The sequence below is a fragment of the Myotis nattereri genome, assembly GCF_964212035.1.
Source record: "Myotis nattereri genome assembly, chromosome: 14".
Classification (NCBI taxonomy): domain Eukaryota; kingdom Metazoa; phylum Chordata; class Mammalia; order Chiroptera; family Vespertilionidae; genus Myotis; species Myotis nattereri.
In genome coordinates this window covers 34,225,739-34,241,678 of record NC_138089.1, presented here as the reverse complement: position 1 = coordinate 34,241,678, position 15,940 = coordinate 34,225,739, and the positions used below count along the sequence as shown (strand labels likewise).

At 44.6% G+C, this 15,940-nt stretch overlaps 1 protein-coding gene across 1 annotated transcript in view; it reads left to right on the top strand.

Annotated features, from left to right (window-relative positions):
* The window catches only part of EPHB1 (EPH receptor B1), a gene marked incomplete at its 5' end in the record, with an annotated part of 260,244 nt that overhangs the window by 206,517 nt on the left and 37,787 nt on the right, over positions 1 to 15,940 (top strand). The window contains 2 exons of the mRNA XM_081105506.1: positions 1,995 to 2,242; positions 9,826 to 10,041. Coding sequence (XP_080961632.1) covers positions 1,995 to 2,242; positions 9,826 to 10,041 — 464 coding nt within the window. The remainder of the gene's footprint in view (positions 1 to 1,994; positions 2,243 to 9,825; positions 10,042 to 15,940) is intronic.

The following is a 15,940-nucleotide window of genomic DNA, read 5'->3' as shown; positions in this document are numbered from 1 at the left end:
CATTTTCAACCATCCCCTGGGTGATGGTCTGATGGTATTTGACTGTAGAAGATGCTGCAGCAAATAGTCTTGTATAAAAATGTAAATACTGCCGAAACCGGTTTGGCTCAGTGGATAGAGCGTTGGCCTGCGGACTGAAGGGTCCCAGGTTCGATTCCGGTCAAGGGCATGTACCTGGGTTGCAGGCACATCCCCAGTAGGAGGTGTGCAGGAGGCAGCTGATCGATGTTTCTCTCTCAGTGATGTTTCTAACTCTCTATCTCTCTCCCTTCCTCTCTGTAAAAAAATCAATAAAATATATATTTTAAAAAGAATGTAAATACTGGCACTTCTACTTCTTTCGGACAGAGCAGGGATAGAGCCTCCAGCGGTTTAGAACCCAAGACTTGACAAAGCAAAAGCCAAAACAGTAATAATAAATGATACCCCACCTTGTATCGATATGCCTACCACCCACCAGGCACTACAGTGGGGTGCATAACGAACGTGAATGGGACCTCAAGCAGTTCACCAAAGCAATATGTGATTGAATGCCCAGACCAATGTCACACACGATATATATCTTAGTATTGCAAGGTCCATGTTGAAATCTTCCTAATGGTGCATAAGCCAACCTCTAATCTAGCTTTAGATTCTCACAAGTTCCATTGATGCTGGAGCAGTTTTGCATGAAAACCCCGTTCATGCAGCTTCCTTCCAATCTTCTTTGTAGCAGAAAACAAAAGGAACTCCCAACTGACTCACAGTGGAGTCAGTTAACTGGCTTTTCTAATGTGGCCAGTAATTTATCTGATTGCTCACAGTGTGGGCCATCATTTTCTTCCAGAAGCTGAAAGTAAAAAACGACGGTTTTCCCAGCAGAGAGCCACGTGTCTGCTGTCAGGCCTCTGACACACATTTCAGGGATGCACTTACCAGTAGATATTAAACTGCTTCACGGCAAAGGACTAGAAGTTACAAAACCAAGTTAAGACATAAAATAACTTTTGAAAGTACATTTAACAGGATTCAACTGAATTTTTTTAAGCAGCCAGGAAATGGTGCCACCAGACTGCTTTCACCCCCGGTGATTTTACTGCAGACATGCTCCAACGCTGTGGCACCCGCAGAGGTCTGCAGCTCCTGTTTGCGTAGAAAAACCACGTGCCGTTCAGTGGCCAGGAGGGCAGGTAGCTGCCAGCCTCCAGCTGCAGCACCTTCAGGATCAGCCCCAGCTCTCCTACAGAGACCAGCTCTTCCCGGCAGCTCCAGCCCATGACTGAGCCTGGGGGGGATGCCAGGGCCTAGAACTTTCTGGACCGCCAGTCTTTGCTCTGGGATTGGATGAGACTCTCGGGGCCTGCATTGCAGTCTGGGGCTCTCCTTGTCCATAACTGCCTCCTTTTTTTTTACTTCATCTTATTGGTCTGCAGGGTGATCTGGGACTCTGGCCAATCCTGCTCCCTCCCCTCTTATCCTGTACAGTGTCTGCTAACTTCCCCTCCTCACTTCTCAGGGTCTGAGTTCTGGGGGACCCCACAGACACACATGCTTTCAGGTCAACGGAGGAACGTAAATGCTATTCATCTCATTCAGAGGACTGAAAACCTGAGCATGTGCCCTAGCCCCTGGACATTCTCGTACCAGGCTCTGTAAAAATGAATTATGCCTCTGCCAAAGGGTAACTGACCCTTCCATTTCAATTATTCAGCGGGGACACAAATGAAAAACCAAATGTGGGGGAAAATAAACTCACATATATTCTGAAATTCCACTTTAGTTACCTGCACTATTTCTAAGATCCTAGGTAAGGTTCATATTTTGGTATTCCTTCTTGTTTGTCAAGAACTGATTAGAGGCAGTCAAGGCATCATAGTTTCAGTGAGAAAACACTATCTCCATTGCCACCCCTTTAACCACAATTCCACTTCTAGCACCATTGTTCTAGATAAGCTGCCTCCCCTTGTGGTTCCACACACAGAAGGAAGCAGGTAACAATTGCATTCTTGTTGCAGGGGAGTTTGGAGAGGTGTACAAGGGGCGTTTGAAACTTCCGGGCAAGAGGGAAATCTATGTGGCCATCAAGACACTGAAGGCTGGGTACTCGGAGAAGCAGCGTCGGGACTTTCTGAGCGAGGCGAGCATCATGGGCCAGTTCGACCATCCCAACATCATTCGCCTGGAGGGCGTGGTCACCAAGAGTCGTCCGGTCATGATCATCACAGAGTTCATGGAGAATGGCGCCTTGGATTCCTTCCTCAGGGTAAGAGAAGCTCAGGGGCATGGGTGATGCCAGCACTGGTGGCCACTGGAGAACGATGGCTGGGAGAAGTGTTCACATGAGGAGAACCTGTCATTCAGGAATCGCCCGGGGAAATGTGAGTGGGTGTTGGAAGTGTTCACGAGGTTAACAGATTTGTTACTAAAAGAAAAGAACACATAGCCTGTGGACCCCTCAGTAGGAGGATGGCAGGTTGTAGGGCCTTGGTAAATGCTTGATGGATGAGTGAGAATTAATAGATGGGGACAGAGAATGGCCATTGGCATCTGTACGAATCTTGGAGACTGAAGAGACGTTCAGCTGCTCATAGCCCTGCATGATTCATGCAGATGCCAGTGGCCCTCTCTGCCTTTTTCCCAGCACAGCTGCTCTTTCCCCCCAGCCAGCTCTCATCATTTGCAGTTCAGAGATAAAACAGGTTGCCCTTTTCTGATGTCTATGCCACCTGGCCTCTGAGGAGGCACTTCTGGGCAAGAAAGGGGAAGATTGGTTCACCAGCATCCACAGTCTTTTCTGGGGTTGATGAAGAATGTGATTCCCACCCAAACTGCAGCACAGGTGGGCGTACCTGCAGGCCTATGGCTGGGGGATCTGTGAAAGATCCTTGTCAGTGTGCCCAACTGGAGCCACATTGGAACCATTTTCATCTCTATGGGGCATCGCTCAGAGAAGGGGTGGGTGAGGATGGCCATGACACTGATGTCTGGGGAGTGAAAGCTGACTAAGCAAAGGCCAAGGAGCAAGGCATCCTTAGACAAAAGCTCAGCACGGGATTGCAATGGATGCCTGAGAACAAAGGGTCCAGGGTAGGGGCAAGGGGAGCAGCACCAAAGAATGGGTCAGGGTCTTCTGAGCAAGATCTTCTGGGTGATACCAAGTAGCAGACTATGCCCATCGCCAAGATGTCACACAGTGGATGTAGCTTCAGATCAAAGAACCATTTGTAGTCAGTCATTGAAACATTCGTGGGGTGACTGCTCTGGTCACTCTGTGTGCTGGGTGCTGGGCCTATGGAGAGGAAAGAGACATTGCTCTAATACTGTGTAACAAATCAGGCCAACACTTTAGTGGCTTAGCACAACAACGATTTGCGTTGCTCATGAAAATGCAACTGGGCCAGATCATCTCTAGTCCATGTGGTATCAGATGGGGCAGCTCAAGGGCTGAGGCCGGGAGTTATCCAAAGGCTTGTCACTCATGTGTCTTGTGGTTGATACTTGGTGTCAGGTGGCATCTCTCCATGTGACTGACTTGGACTTCCTCACAGCAAGCTGAGTCCCAAAAATAGCATCCCGAGAGGAGGAGGCAGTATCTGTTTTGTAACACAGCATCATTTCAACCGTAGCAATTCACCCACCGATGCAAGGGGAGGAAACAGGCCCTACGTTTTGATCAAGAACAGCAATTTAGTATACATAAGGGGTTGGGGGACCTGTTGTGTCCACCTTAGAGACTACAGTATGCCACCGAAGTCCCTGCCCCTAAGGACCTTAGTGTCTAAAACTTCCAGCAGGGATCTGTCTCCATGCATGGAATACAGAGGTATCATAAGCAAAGAACTGAAATCTTGCCAGGAAGCCAGAGAAGGCTCCAGAAAGAATTTATCTGTAATTGGAGAATGAGGCATTTGCAGACAGGTGGGGGAACAGGCAGGTAGGGTGAAACAATGGAACAGTGTGTTTGAAGGCCAAAGTCAGCATTGCCTCTTTGGTAATCTGTCAGCAGCTGTGTTGTGGCGCCAAAGCTCAGGAGTAGAGCCTGGGAACTGCAGCATGAAAGAAAGGGTAGCTAGGGGACTTGTCTAGAAGCTGTGCATGCACAGTATTGAAACTAACTTTGCAGGGCGAGCATACACGTTTTGTCTCATATGAGTCATTGAGCAGTAGGCTATTTCTTTTTATGGGATGGGGGGACAAAAGATGTAGATTGTGAGCCCCATGGACTCTGCCTGGCACAGCCTCCTGGAGGGTATGGGTTATACCTTGTATTTTGCCACCCCAGTACCTAGCATAGTGAGCGCCTGGTAAATACTAGTGGAATGAAAAACACGAATAACTATTTCTGGGACAAAAAATATTCTAGAGTGACAGGAGAAATGTAGTTATTATTCTGAGTGAACCTGGTCTCTTGTCTTTGTAGCCAAACCTCTCCTATAAGAGCAGGGTATGGACCATGATTCCCCGGGGGCATTCACTCATGATCAGAGCTCTCATGAAAACAGTCCAATAAAAGTGAGTAGAAGGCAATGTTAGAAGAAAAAGTGTTTTCTGGAACCAGCCTCCATGCCCTTTCAGGAGTCATTTATTTCCTACATGTCACCCGACTGTACTTCACAGAGAGTCTCAACATGATCTGGGACTGTGATCAGACTCTCTCTCCCTGGGCCGCGCAGGGCGAGGGAGATTCATTCTCAGGAGACTGCGGGAAATCAAAGCCCCACAGCGTTGCTCTGCACAGGCTGTTTCCATTTGCGTCCCAGGACATGGGCACATATTGGACACCAGCATTTTTCATGATGATGAGGCCCAGGCAGTGGGAGAAAAGCTAGGGGCAAGAGAGGAGCCCAGGAAAACCAAAGAGAAAGGATGGCAAGGAAGGGGCGGCCGGAGCAGGCAGAGCCAGGAGGAGAGGGGAAATGAAGCGTTTCTGACTCCTCGCACGGCATGGAGGCAGGTAATCTATAAATCTAATTTCAGCCTTACCACAGACCCTGGAGCATAGCAACATTAATTGATGTATCTGCTGCTTGATACAATCTAAAAGTAGGTCATCAGTTAAGTTCTGTAGGGTCCATCTTCTGGGAAGTAGAATAATTTTAGGATTGCCATTCAGAGAAGAAAGGGAAAGGATGAGTCCTCAATGTGTGCAGCTGTCTCCTCCCTCCAACTGGTCTTTTCACGCTGGACATGGCCCCTTTGGGCAGTGGCTGCAGCTCCTGCCCTGGGTCAGCATCCGAGAGGCTCTGCCTTGGGGATCCAGTGAGCACAGTTCACTCACCGCTCTTCTCCCTTTTGGGGACTTAGAATCCCTCACATTCTGGAGGGATTGGAAACACCATTATTCTTTTAACACACATTCAGTAAGTTCATTATTTTCCATTTTTCCCAAAGTCTGTGTCATGGGTATTATGTAGCATGCAAATCTACAATTAAATATTTCCTTCTTGGCATTCAAATTCAGGGGCTTTAATCTGGAGGCTCTTCCATAAATTTAGGAACAACCCCTGAACCTCATCAATGTCCCATGCTTGAGCCAACAAGATCGCCGTGCTCTGTGAGGCTTTCGTGCCTAAACGTTGGCCTGGTGGTTGCTGCTGCTTCATTCACAGATGGTCATAACTGAAAGACTCCTGGAAGTCACTGAGCAGTGACAAATGGAGACATTTCTCATCAGGGAAGCTCATTCATGAGCTGAATCTAGACAACAGCGACCCAGATGTCAGGAAGAGAACACCAGATTGGAAGTCCTGAAGCCGAAGTTCTGCTTTGGGCTCTGCCATGAGTCACCCTGTGGCCTTGAACAAATCTGTTAACTCAATTTCCCAATCTATAAACTAAAGGCATTGAGTAGGATGATCTTGAAAGGTCTCTTTCAGTTAAAAAAAAAAAATCTATGATTCATTCTCTTCAAACAAATCAAATAAGGGTTTCATTTCCTGAAGTGGATTTGTCAATGGAAGTTGAAATTCCTAAATCCTTCCTGTCTAATAAAAGGGCCAGCAAGTGGCTTCAGTGAATTTTCAGAAAAGCAATTTCATCAGAAAGCACTTTATGAAGGGAAGAAAATTTAAATCACTTCACTGAGGCTGTATTTCTTCTATGTGCTGTGTTTTTGCCATGTGCTCAGCATGGCAGATCTTTTCCTGAAGTCACAAAGAAACCTTTTTTAATCTTCTTTATCTTTATTGTTCATATTCCTGCAAGTTCTTTCTGGGGAGTTATACCAATGAAATGAATACCAAACAGTTGAACATGTCAGAAAATCTTAATATGCTTACATCTTTAAGTTTCACCGAGATTATGAACTCAACAGGCATGATCCAGTCTTATCATGATATGTGTTTATCCTGCAGACCCTAAAGAAAATGCAGTGGCCTTCACAAAAGTCAATATATTCCCATGGAAAAGGCACTGGACAGGAGTTAAAAAGAGCCAGATGAGTGTAGCATAATGAGTGTAGTGTAGAAATGACTCTTCTTTCTATTTCTATAGCCATAGCAGACATTAATCAATCATGGCTTCCTTCCCTGTGAAGCTTATACACAGTCTTCTTCTCCAACCAGCTTTTGAGACAGCCATTACCAATTGATTGGAGATGGAATGTCAGTAGTGATGTAATTGCTGTTCTGGCCTTAGAATCTTGTTATAAGCCAAAACCACACAGAGTGATTGAAGGCTGGTGACTTAAACTTTCTAGACTTAATTTATCTTCTCTATTAAAAAATATACTATTGCCTGCCTTTCACAGAACCAGTTTTAAGGATGAGAGCATATCTGTCAAGTATGACTTGCCATTCAAAAGTCAAGAAATAGAAGAAATCAATGTTTGTTGATTAATTGATCCAAACTTTAGACCCGCGTCATTAGTTTCTGATCATATGCTACTACAGTTGCTTGGAAGGGCTGTTACAGATGCCAACCTGTTGAGTTCAGAATGCTTTGTGAACTAGGTTCTCCAAAGGTAATGATCTTAGGATGTCACCCCCACACAACCAGAACTCACACCACAGTTCTGGCTCAGGTGTCCTTGGTCTCTCTTATCATGCATCCCAGGTACATGAGAGAGCTGATTTGTGAGACACTGATGGCCCTGCTGATAATACCAGCAATCAGTGCTGCTGTCTTAGTATTCACTAGGCACTGAGCTAAGCCCTTTACATGTTTCATCTTATTTAACCTCGTAAAAACCCTACGAAGAATGGACACTATGGACACTGTGTTCTTATTTTACAGGTGTGGAAATAACTGCTCTGGAAGTTAAATAACTTGACCAAGAGCATGCAGCCTGTGGGCAGCAGACCCTGAGTCCAACCTGGGTGGCTACAATGCCTGGACTTTTAGCTACTTTTTAGCCCTTGCTGTCCCCAGAAACTCTAAGAATGACTGATGTAAATTTTAAAACAAATCAGATTAATAAAACAGGCCAATGAAGACTTAAATGGCTTAACGTAGAAACATAGACATGCTACTGCACATGCTTTCAATATTACTCTTCTCAAAGTTGTTTACAATCTCCACCAGGGCTGGCCTCAACATTTATATACAAGTTGGCTTCTTTAGGGAGACATTCGTTTTCAAAGGCATTGTTGTCTACATTCATGGAGAGGAAGTAACAACCCAAATTGAAAACATATGACCCTGTGACTTCAGGCTGAGTGAGAATACAGTTTCTAATATACAGAAGTTGCACGAGAGCTTTCTGGGAAGGTAGATCCCCAGAGACCTACTTAGAGAAAGGGAATGGTGCTAGCCTGGCTAACTTCCTGAGGAGGTGTTGACTGAAGTTCATTAGTGAGGAGAATTTGCATCCCTCACTGCACTTCCAGCTCTCATAGATGGGCACCATGTGCTGAGAAATAGTTTCCAAAAGGCAGCTCTGCATTTGCTTTTGGAGTTTGTTAGAAGAAAATATTACGGAGGAAGCATTCTGGGGAGGTGATTAAGGTTTGAGTTAGAAACAGCCTGGAGTTTGGGGGATGCCAATTCCAATGTGTGTGTGTGGGGGGGGGGGTCCTCCTCTGGAAGGGATCTCAGAAAAGAGTGGATAGAGTATCAGTTTGTTCCAATCCTTCAACTAATCAGGGGGTATAACCCTGGTAAACACCATCTTTCATGAGGAATAGTCTTCAACAATTCATGATGACTCTGTTAGACTTTTTGATTGTTGGAGTTTTCTCTAATAAACATGGTAGTTTTATAAGAGACTTTTTATTTTCCCATACTTATTTTTGCATAGAAAATGATTTTGCAGGAGCCCATGCATGAATGATGTGTCCTACACATATTTAAGTAAGGTAATGCATGTGAGTGCCTGTGTACCATCTCACATACAGAAAGTATCCAATAATGGAAGCTCCTCACACTGTTTATGCTTCCTGCATTTCACATGAGGACACTGGGCAGAGGGAGTGACTGGCTTGCCTAGGGCTTATGTTCAGGTAACTAGACTGGACCCTAGATGTCTGCCTCTTCCCACCTCTCCTCCAGTCCAAACATTTCAATGCCTGGGACATCCTCTACTTACAGAACACAAGTCATAGCCCTTTGGGGAGCAGTTATGGCTGGACAAGATGGGGAAATGTGTTCTTAGCAATGTGGCCCAGTGTTCACTCATTTAATCAGTGTGTGCAGAGTCAAGACACAGGGGCTCTGGGGAGGCAGGGGGATGGCATTCGCTGAATAGCCTGTCATTTAACCATTAAAAATGGCATCCACCCAAGAAACTGAGCCCACTGATGGTTGGGGAGAGGGCAGCACTGCAGATTGGCATGAGGAGGAGCAGCAACAGCTCCCATTCTCTGGTAGGGTCCACATGCCAGACACATGTGTGCACTTCTGCACCACCGATCCCTGGGAGGTCGGTATGGTTATCCCAGTGTCAGCGCTGATTGTACCCAAGGAAGATGCCTTAACATTTAATTCCGGAAACCAGGATATATGTGCCATTCATTCACAAATTTACTGAGCTTTTTCCACCTACATTAAAGCTCTTGGCACTAGGAATACAGTGGTGACCACAAGAGGGAGGGTTCTTAGGCTCAAATTGCTTACAGTCAAGTAGCAGAGAGAGAGAGAGAGAGAGACATACACACACAAACTAAAAGTTTTATACTTGCCAAGAATAAAAATAAGAGCATACACCGAAAGATATTGTAAGAACGTGCTAATTATATTTGAGGAAGGGGACTGGTTACAGAGACATCCTCTCTGGGGAAACCTGAAAGGCAGGTAGGTGTGGATAGTGAGGGAAAAGCAGGGGGAATGAATGGTATATGTAAGGCCTCTAAGGCAGGAAGAGCCTGGCATGGAAAAAGACTGGAAGGTCAGCAGTCACTGTGGCTTTAGCACAGGCATGAGGGCTACACTGGCATAAGGTGAGGCACTAGCTGATCCCATGGGGTCTCGTGGGCCACGCTAAGGAGTTTGGAGCTTTACCTTAATGCAATGGGAGGCTATTAGAGAGCTTTAAGCCAGAGAGTGACATGCCCTGATTTATGTCTTACAAAGATGGCTCTAGCTATGGTGTGGAGAATGGATGGGGGTGGGGGCAGGTGCACAGTGGCCGTTAGAGGTGATGGATGACAATGACTTGGTTAGAGTGGTGGCAGTGGAGATGGAGAGGAGTGGATAGGTTTGAGGTGTAATTTGGAGATGAAATTGACAGGGCTTGGCAAGGAGAAGAGAACAGAGTGTTCAAGGAGAGGGATGAGGACGGAAGTGGGGAAGGAGAGGCAGTGAGCGGTCAGCCAGCACAGAGGCTGACAAGCAGCAGGGCGGTGGTACCTTGGCTTTTGTTTAACCACTGAAGCTCATCTTGATCCCGATGCCCTTTGTGTCTTATTACAGCAAAATGATGGACAGTTCACAGTGATCCAGCTGGTGGGGATGCTCAGGGGCATCGCTGCTGGCATGAAGTACCTGGCTGAGATGAACTACGTGCACCGGGACCTGGCTGCTAGGAACATTCTGGTCAACAGTAACCTGGTCTGCAAGGTGTCCGACTTTGGCCTTTCCCGCTACCTCCAGGATGACACCTCAGACCCCACCTACACTAGCTCCTTGGTAAGTCCTTCTTGGTATTCTCGGGTAAAAGCATGGCATGAATAAAAGGTGGCTACACCTGTCTGAGGACCCATGGTAGGGCCATACTCTGAAGGACTGGGACCTGAACTCATCTCTCCACTGGGGAAGCCAGGTGTTGGGGGAACCATCCATCTGGGAGGAATGATAGCAGCTGGCTATCCAGGCAAGCATTTGCGCATAGGCTGTGAGGACGGGTCGGTATCTACTCGGTAGCCATGGTGTTTCTTGGCCAATGGGAAGAGGGCATTTTGGAATAGATGATTTGGGGGAATCCAAACAGTTTGACAGTAGTATCAGAGATGTCTGTCTGTAGGGAACAGGCTCCAATGGGGTTGGCACTGTGTCACAAGGTAGACTCTGGGTACCCTTCTCTTTTCCCTTTCCATTGCTTCCAGATAGCTGTAAGTACCATCTACATGATCAGTACTCCTAAATGTTTTTCCTGCTCTGCCTCCCCCTCCACATCCCAGGCAGTTCTAATCATTGATGTCCATTGCCTAGTTCACACACTTTATCTTAGAACTTTCACAGGTCTCAATAAAGCCCTTGATTCTCTCTCCAGTTTCCCTTCCCCACTCTCTCCATCTCAGTAGTTGCACCACTCAACTAATAACTGAAACCTAGGTCTCAGCCTTGAGTTTTTCTGTATGCCTCACCATGCATGCCCAATCCCTCAGCAACTCCGATAGGTTCTTATAAAATCTCTTCCTTCTTTTCACCTCTTGGCCCCCACCCTATTCCAAAGTACCATTCTCTTTCTCCTAGCCTGGCCCAGCAGCTTCCAGCTAGTCCCCCTGGTCTCCACTTATCTTCCTATGTCCATTGTCAGTGGCATCCACGGTGACTGGTCTACCTACCGATCTAGCTATGTTCTTTCAACATGCAAAGTATTCATCATTATAAAAATGAAAACAATACAGAGAAAGAAGAGGAAAAGGATAACTAAGAACCTACATTCCCCTGAAGCCGGGGTCAGTAACTAAAAGGCCAGGAAGTAAATAGTTTACGTTTTGCTGGCCAAGAGGCAAAACGAGGATATTATGTAGGAAATTACATAATCATTTAAAATGTCACCCTTTAAAAAGGTATAAACTCCATTCTTAGCTCATGGGCCACAGAGAGCCAGGTGACCAGCCAGGTTTGGCACTCGGGGCATCGGGTGTTAACCAACCCCTGTCCTGAAGCACCTATTTCAACAGTTAGATGTCTCTTTTCACAGTTTTCTGTTTGCTCAAAAATTTGAAAATTTTGATATTATAAAGGTGGAATCATACTATGCCTATTGTTCTGTGTCTCTTGTGCCTCTCGGGCATTCTTACTGCCAAGTTGCTGTTCTGAAAGTTGTAAACATTCACGCTCCACCAGGAGTGTTTGGTACCGTTCTTCCAGCCTCTCCACCAGCACTGGAGGTGATCAACCTTTAAAACTGTGCCAACCCAAAGATGAAAAATGATACCTCATTTTGTTTGCATTTGCATTTGCATTTGACTTAGAGATATTCACACAGCTATGGGGACTTCTGTTTCCTCTTCTGTTAGTTATCTCTACCTATCTCTACCTATTTTTCTATCGGGTTATTTGTTGGTTTTTTAGAAATTTATAGGAAGTCCTTTTCTAGTAGGGATGGTAACCCTTTGTCTGCATATATGATACAATCAGCCCCCCCCCCCCCCCACACACACACACACACCAATACGTTGTTTGTGTGATACTGTTTATGATACCCTTTGGCTTCCCAAACCGGTCAATACTCATGTAGTAAAATATACTTATTTTTTCCCCTCTATGTTTTTCTTGGATTTCCTGCTTTGTTTTAAAAGTTCTCTTTGCTCCAAGGTTATAAAATGCTTTTTTTTTTTTAAAGTTTCCTGGACTATTTTATTGGGTTTTTTTTGTTCTATATTTAAATATTTACTATTCCTGGAACTTATTTATTTTTCCTGAGGTTTTATTTTGAAAAATTTCAAGTATGCAGAAAACTTGATAGAATTTTACAGAGGACAGCCATGTACCCACCAGCCAGATTCGTAATTACCAGTTGAGATAAGAACCACTGTGTTCTGTGAGAGTGTGAATAAAACCTTAAATAGCAAAATAGTCTGACTGTATCTAGTGGCATTAAGGAAAGTTTCCAGAGGCAAAGATGGTGCTCCTGCAGAGATTTGAAAAACAAGTTACCTAAGTGAATGGGCCAGTTAGATCATTAAGAGACATTAGCAGCATATACAAAGGACCCATGGCAAGAAGGAAGATGGACTTTTAGAGAGAAAACTCTGTTACTTGGCATTTGGAGAAAGAGAGGGAAAGTGACCAAGGAGGTCAATAGCAGTTACATCATGCAGGGCCTCCTGGATCCTTGTGATGAAATTTACAGCCTTAGAGTAATGGGAAGCCATTCAAAGGCTGTGTGTGTGTGTGTTTGTGTGTGCGCGCGCACGTGCACACACACACAACCCAAAGGTGATGGATTTTCATTTTAGAAAAATAACTTGGCCTTTCTCTTGTCTTTCCCTTCCAAGCTCTTCTTCTCCCTTCTTTAAAAAACAAAACAAAAATACTTTCTTGGCTTTCTTCCTTTTTCTTTCACCAAAAAGAGATTTAGCAGGCCCAATCAAAGTAGAAATCTGAGCAAGGGAGGCAAGTGCTAGCAGGGATCAAGACCTGTGTGTGAGGGCGCCGGCAGCTTAGCAGATTAGAAAATTAGCTCTATACAGGGTCATTGATAAACATTTTGGAGATAATGTACAAATATGGAAAGCATGAAAGCTGGAATGAACTGTGTGGTGCTGAACTGGAATTGGAAGTATTGGTATGAACTTGTGATTTTCAACATATAAAATGAAAGAGAATTAAATGTAGGATATGGCTGCCTCAAAGCAATGACACCTGGGTAGTGAAGAGTACACCTGGCATTCAGGTCGTGGATTCTGTGCACTGTTTTACACTAAAAGCAACCAAGACTCATTAGAGAAATGGCCCCTTCTAGGGACTGGCAGAGAAAGAATTAGGTAAGCTGGCACATCTTTTTGTTCCAGAGAGTAAGAAAGTGCTCAAATGATGATGGGGACATAGCAAAAGAACAATACCCAGCTTGAAGGGCCTCTCAGTGTCCAAATATGGGATAATTTGAGTCTCAAAATAGATGATGATACTAGCAATTTATAACCCATTGAGTACGATAGGAGCTGTGGAGTCCATACTGATAGGAATATACATGAATAAACAAATGAAAAGAAGAGGAAGCTTTTCCCAATACTGAAAATGATATTATTAGAAAATCACTATTGGTGACCATCAGATTCAGAAATATCAATGCATACTAAAACTTAGGATAAAAGTTGAGAGGCAAATAGGATTTCACATAGCCTCAAAGTATTTCCCAAAAAAATATGTATTACAAAGGGAGAAAGTAACTTTACAGAGAAGTTTGGCAACACCATCTGTATCAAGTCATTGAAGTTCACACCAGCAATAACAGGACAGCAGACATTGAGTGGCACCTGATAGGATGCAATGAAAAGAAAATATAACATACTCTGTTTAAAAAGTTATAACCTAGGTCTCATCTTGAAGAAATATCAGATTAAATAAAATTGAGGTATATTCTATTAAACACCTGGCTTATGACCTTTAAAAATTCTAAGGTCATGAAGGTCAAGGAGACTGAGCATCTATTGCATATTGAAAGGTATTAGGGAAGTATGATAACGCATAACCAACCAGGTATGAAGAGCATTTCTGGGACAACTGTTGAGGGTTGGAATGGGATAGCTGGGTGAAGAGTGTATAGACATTCTTTGTCGCATTCTGGCAACTTTTCTAGAGATTTAAAATTGTTATATATATATATATATATATATATATATATATATATATATATATATTTTCTTATATGTAAACATGTATCCTGGCTGCATTGTGGATGATGGGTGGGAAAGGCAATAGTAGAAGCAATAAGAGGTCAGGAGGCTATGGGGCAGTGGGGAAAAAATGAAGCTCAGAGGGATCGGGGGAGTAACATAAAAAGGAGTTGATAGTAAATGATGCTTGGAGGTGAAGGCGACAGAGGTCCAAGGATCATATCCTGTATCCGACCTATGCCTCTACATGGATAAGGGTGCCTTAGATCTGGAAACTGCTTGGAGGAATAGAAGGGTTGGGAGTAGACTGTAGGTTTAGTTTTGAACAGTGTTTCTCAAATTTTGGTGAGTATCAGACTTGTCTGGAAAGCTAATAAGGAGCACATACCAGCCGTGGGCAAACTACGGCCCGTGGGCCAGATCCGGCCTGTTTGAAATGAATAAAACTAAAAAAAAAAAAAAAAAAAAAAAAAAGACCGTACCCTTTTATGTAATGGTGTTTACTTTGAATTTATATTAGTTCACACAAACACTCCATTCATGCTTTTGTTCCGGCCCTCCAGTCCAGTTTAAGAACCCATTGTGGCCCTCGAGTCAAAAAGTTTGCCCACCCCTGATAGATGCATTGAAGTAGAGTACGGTCTGGGCCCTGGCATTGTTACTACAATTTCCCAGGCAATTTTGATACCTACGAATTTTTGAAATACATTTTTTAGAGCATTTTGATTATTTTTTAATCCTCACCTGAGGATATTTTTTCTATTGAGCTTTAGAGAGATTAGAGAGAGAGTGGAAGGGAGGGAGAGAGAGAGAGAGAGGAAAATATTAAAGTTTCCTAGTCTTTCCTAGTAGGCCTTGGACTTCATCTCTCATTCTGTTTTCATTCTCTGCCATCCTTTTGCCCACATCTCTTTTTCTCTGTTTTAAATTGCGATTTCTAGCTCCAGAAGCATTTCCTTCCCACCAGGCTCCTGGGACAATGAACAGAAAAAATTCCTTCCTTTGTGCTTTCTTGTGATTGGAATAAACCCACTGAGCCAGGGAGGCAGTCTGAACTGCTCCTAATATTCCCGTTCTTTAAGAGGACAGACAAATAAACTGGGCTGAGCTCTAACATCTTTTTGGCAGGTACACTTCTGCATACTGTTATGGGTGTTCAAGTTAGCCTTCCCGTGTATCTTAGTTTACTCAGGCAGCTATAACAAAACACCACAGACTGGGCGGCTTAAACAACAGACAGTTATTTCTCACAGTTATGGAGACTGGGAAGTCCAAGATCAAGGTGCTGGCAGATTTAGTTTCTGGTGAGAACCTTCTGACTGGCTTGCAGATGGCCGCTTTCTCACTGCGTCCTCACAAGGCAGAGAGAGGAAGAGAGCTCAGGTCTCTCTCCATGATGGGGATTTCACCCTCAGGACCTCATCCAAACCTAATTATGTACTAAAGGTCCCATCTCCAGATCCTATTACAGTGGGGCTTAGGGATTCAGCATCTACATTTTGGGAAGACAAGAGCATTCAGTCCATAACACCATGCTGGAACCACCACAGACCAGTTCTCCATGTTTGACTGCATGGGTCACATCTGCTCTTCACTGGTCCTGTCTCCTGTTATCAAAAGGAAAAAACAGGCACTTACATGCCAGGAAAGGCACCATATCTTTGATTAACTCTACAGTTGGGGCTCATATACACATTCACCCTTTACCCGGTCACATTGGTGGGTGGAACCCCAACTGGATCCCATAAATCTTCTCCGATGGCAGTTTTCTGCTGGTTAAGTCATAGTTCCGCTCCAGCATGGTTTGCCTTCTCCCCTGAGCAGTAGGAAGAGTCCCCATCCAGTCCCTCTGTGAGCAAAATCTTCCCTCCTTAGTATTCCGCCGGTTCCTTCTGCTACAGTAGTGCCAGCTTCCCTGTCCTTCAGAACCACAGGCTGTCTGAGAAGTCTCCAGCCTCTCTCCATGCCTTCCCCCAGTCCTGCCCCCGCAGGCCTCCCTGTTTCATCAGGAACTTCAC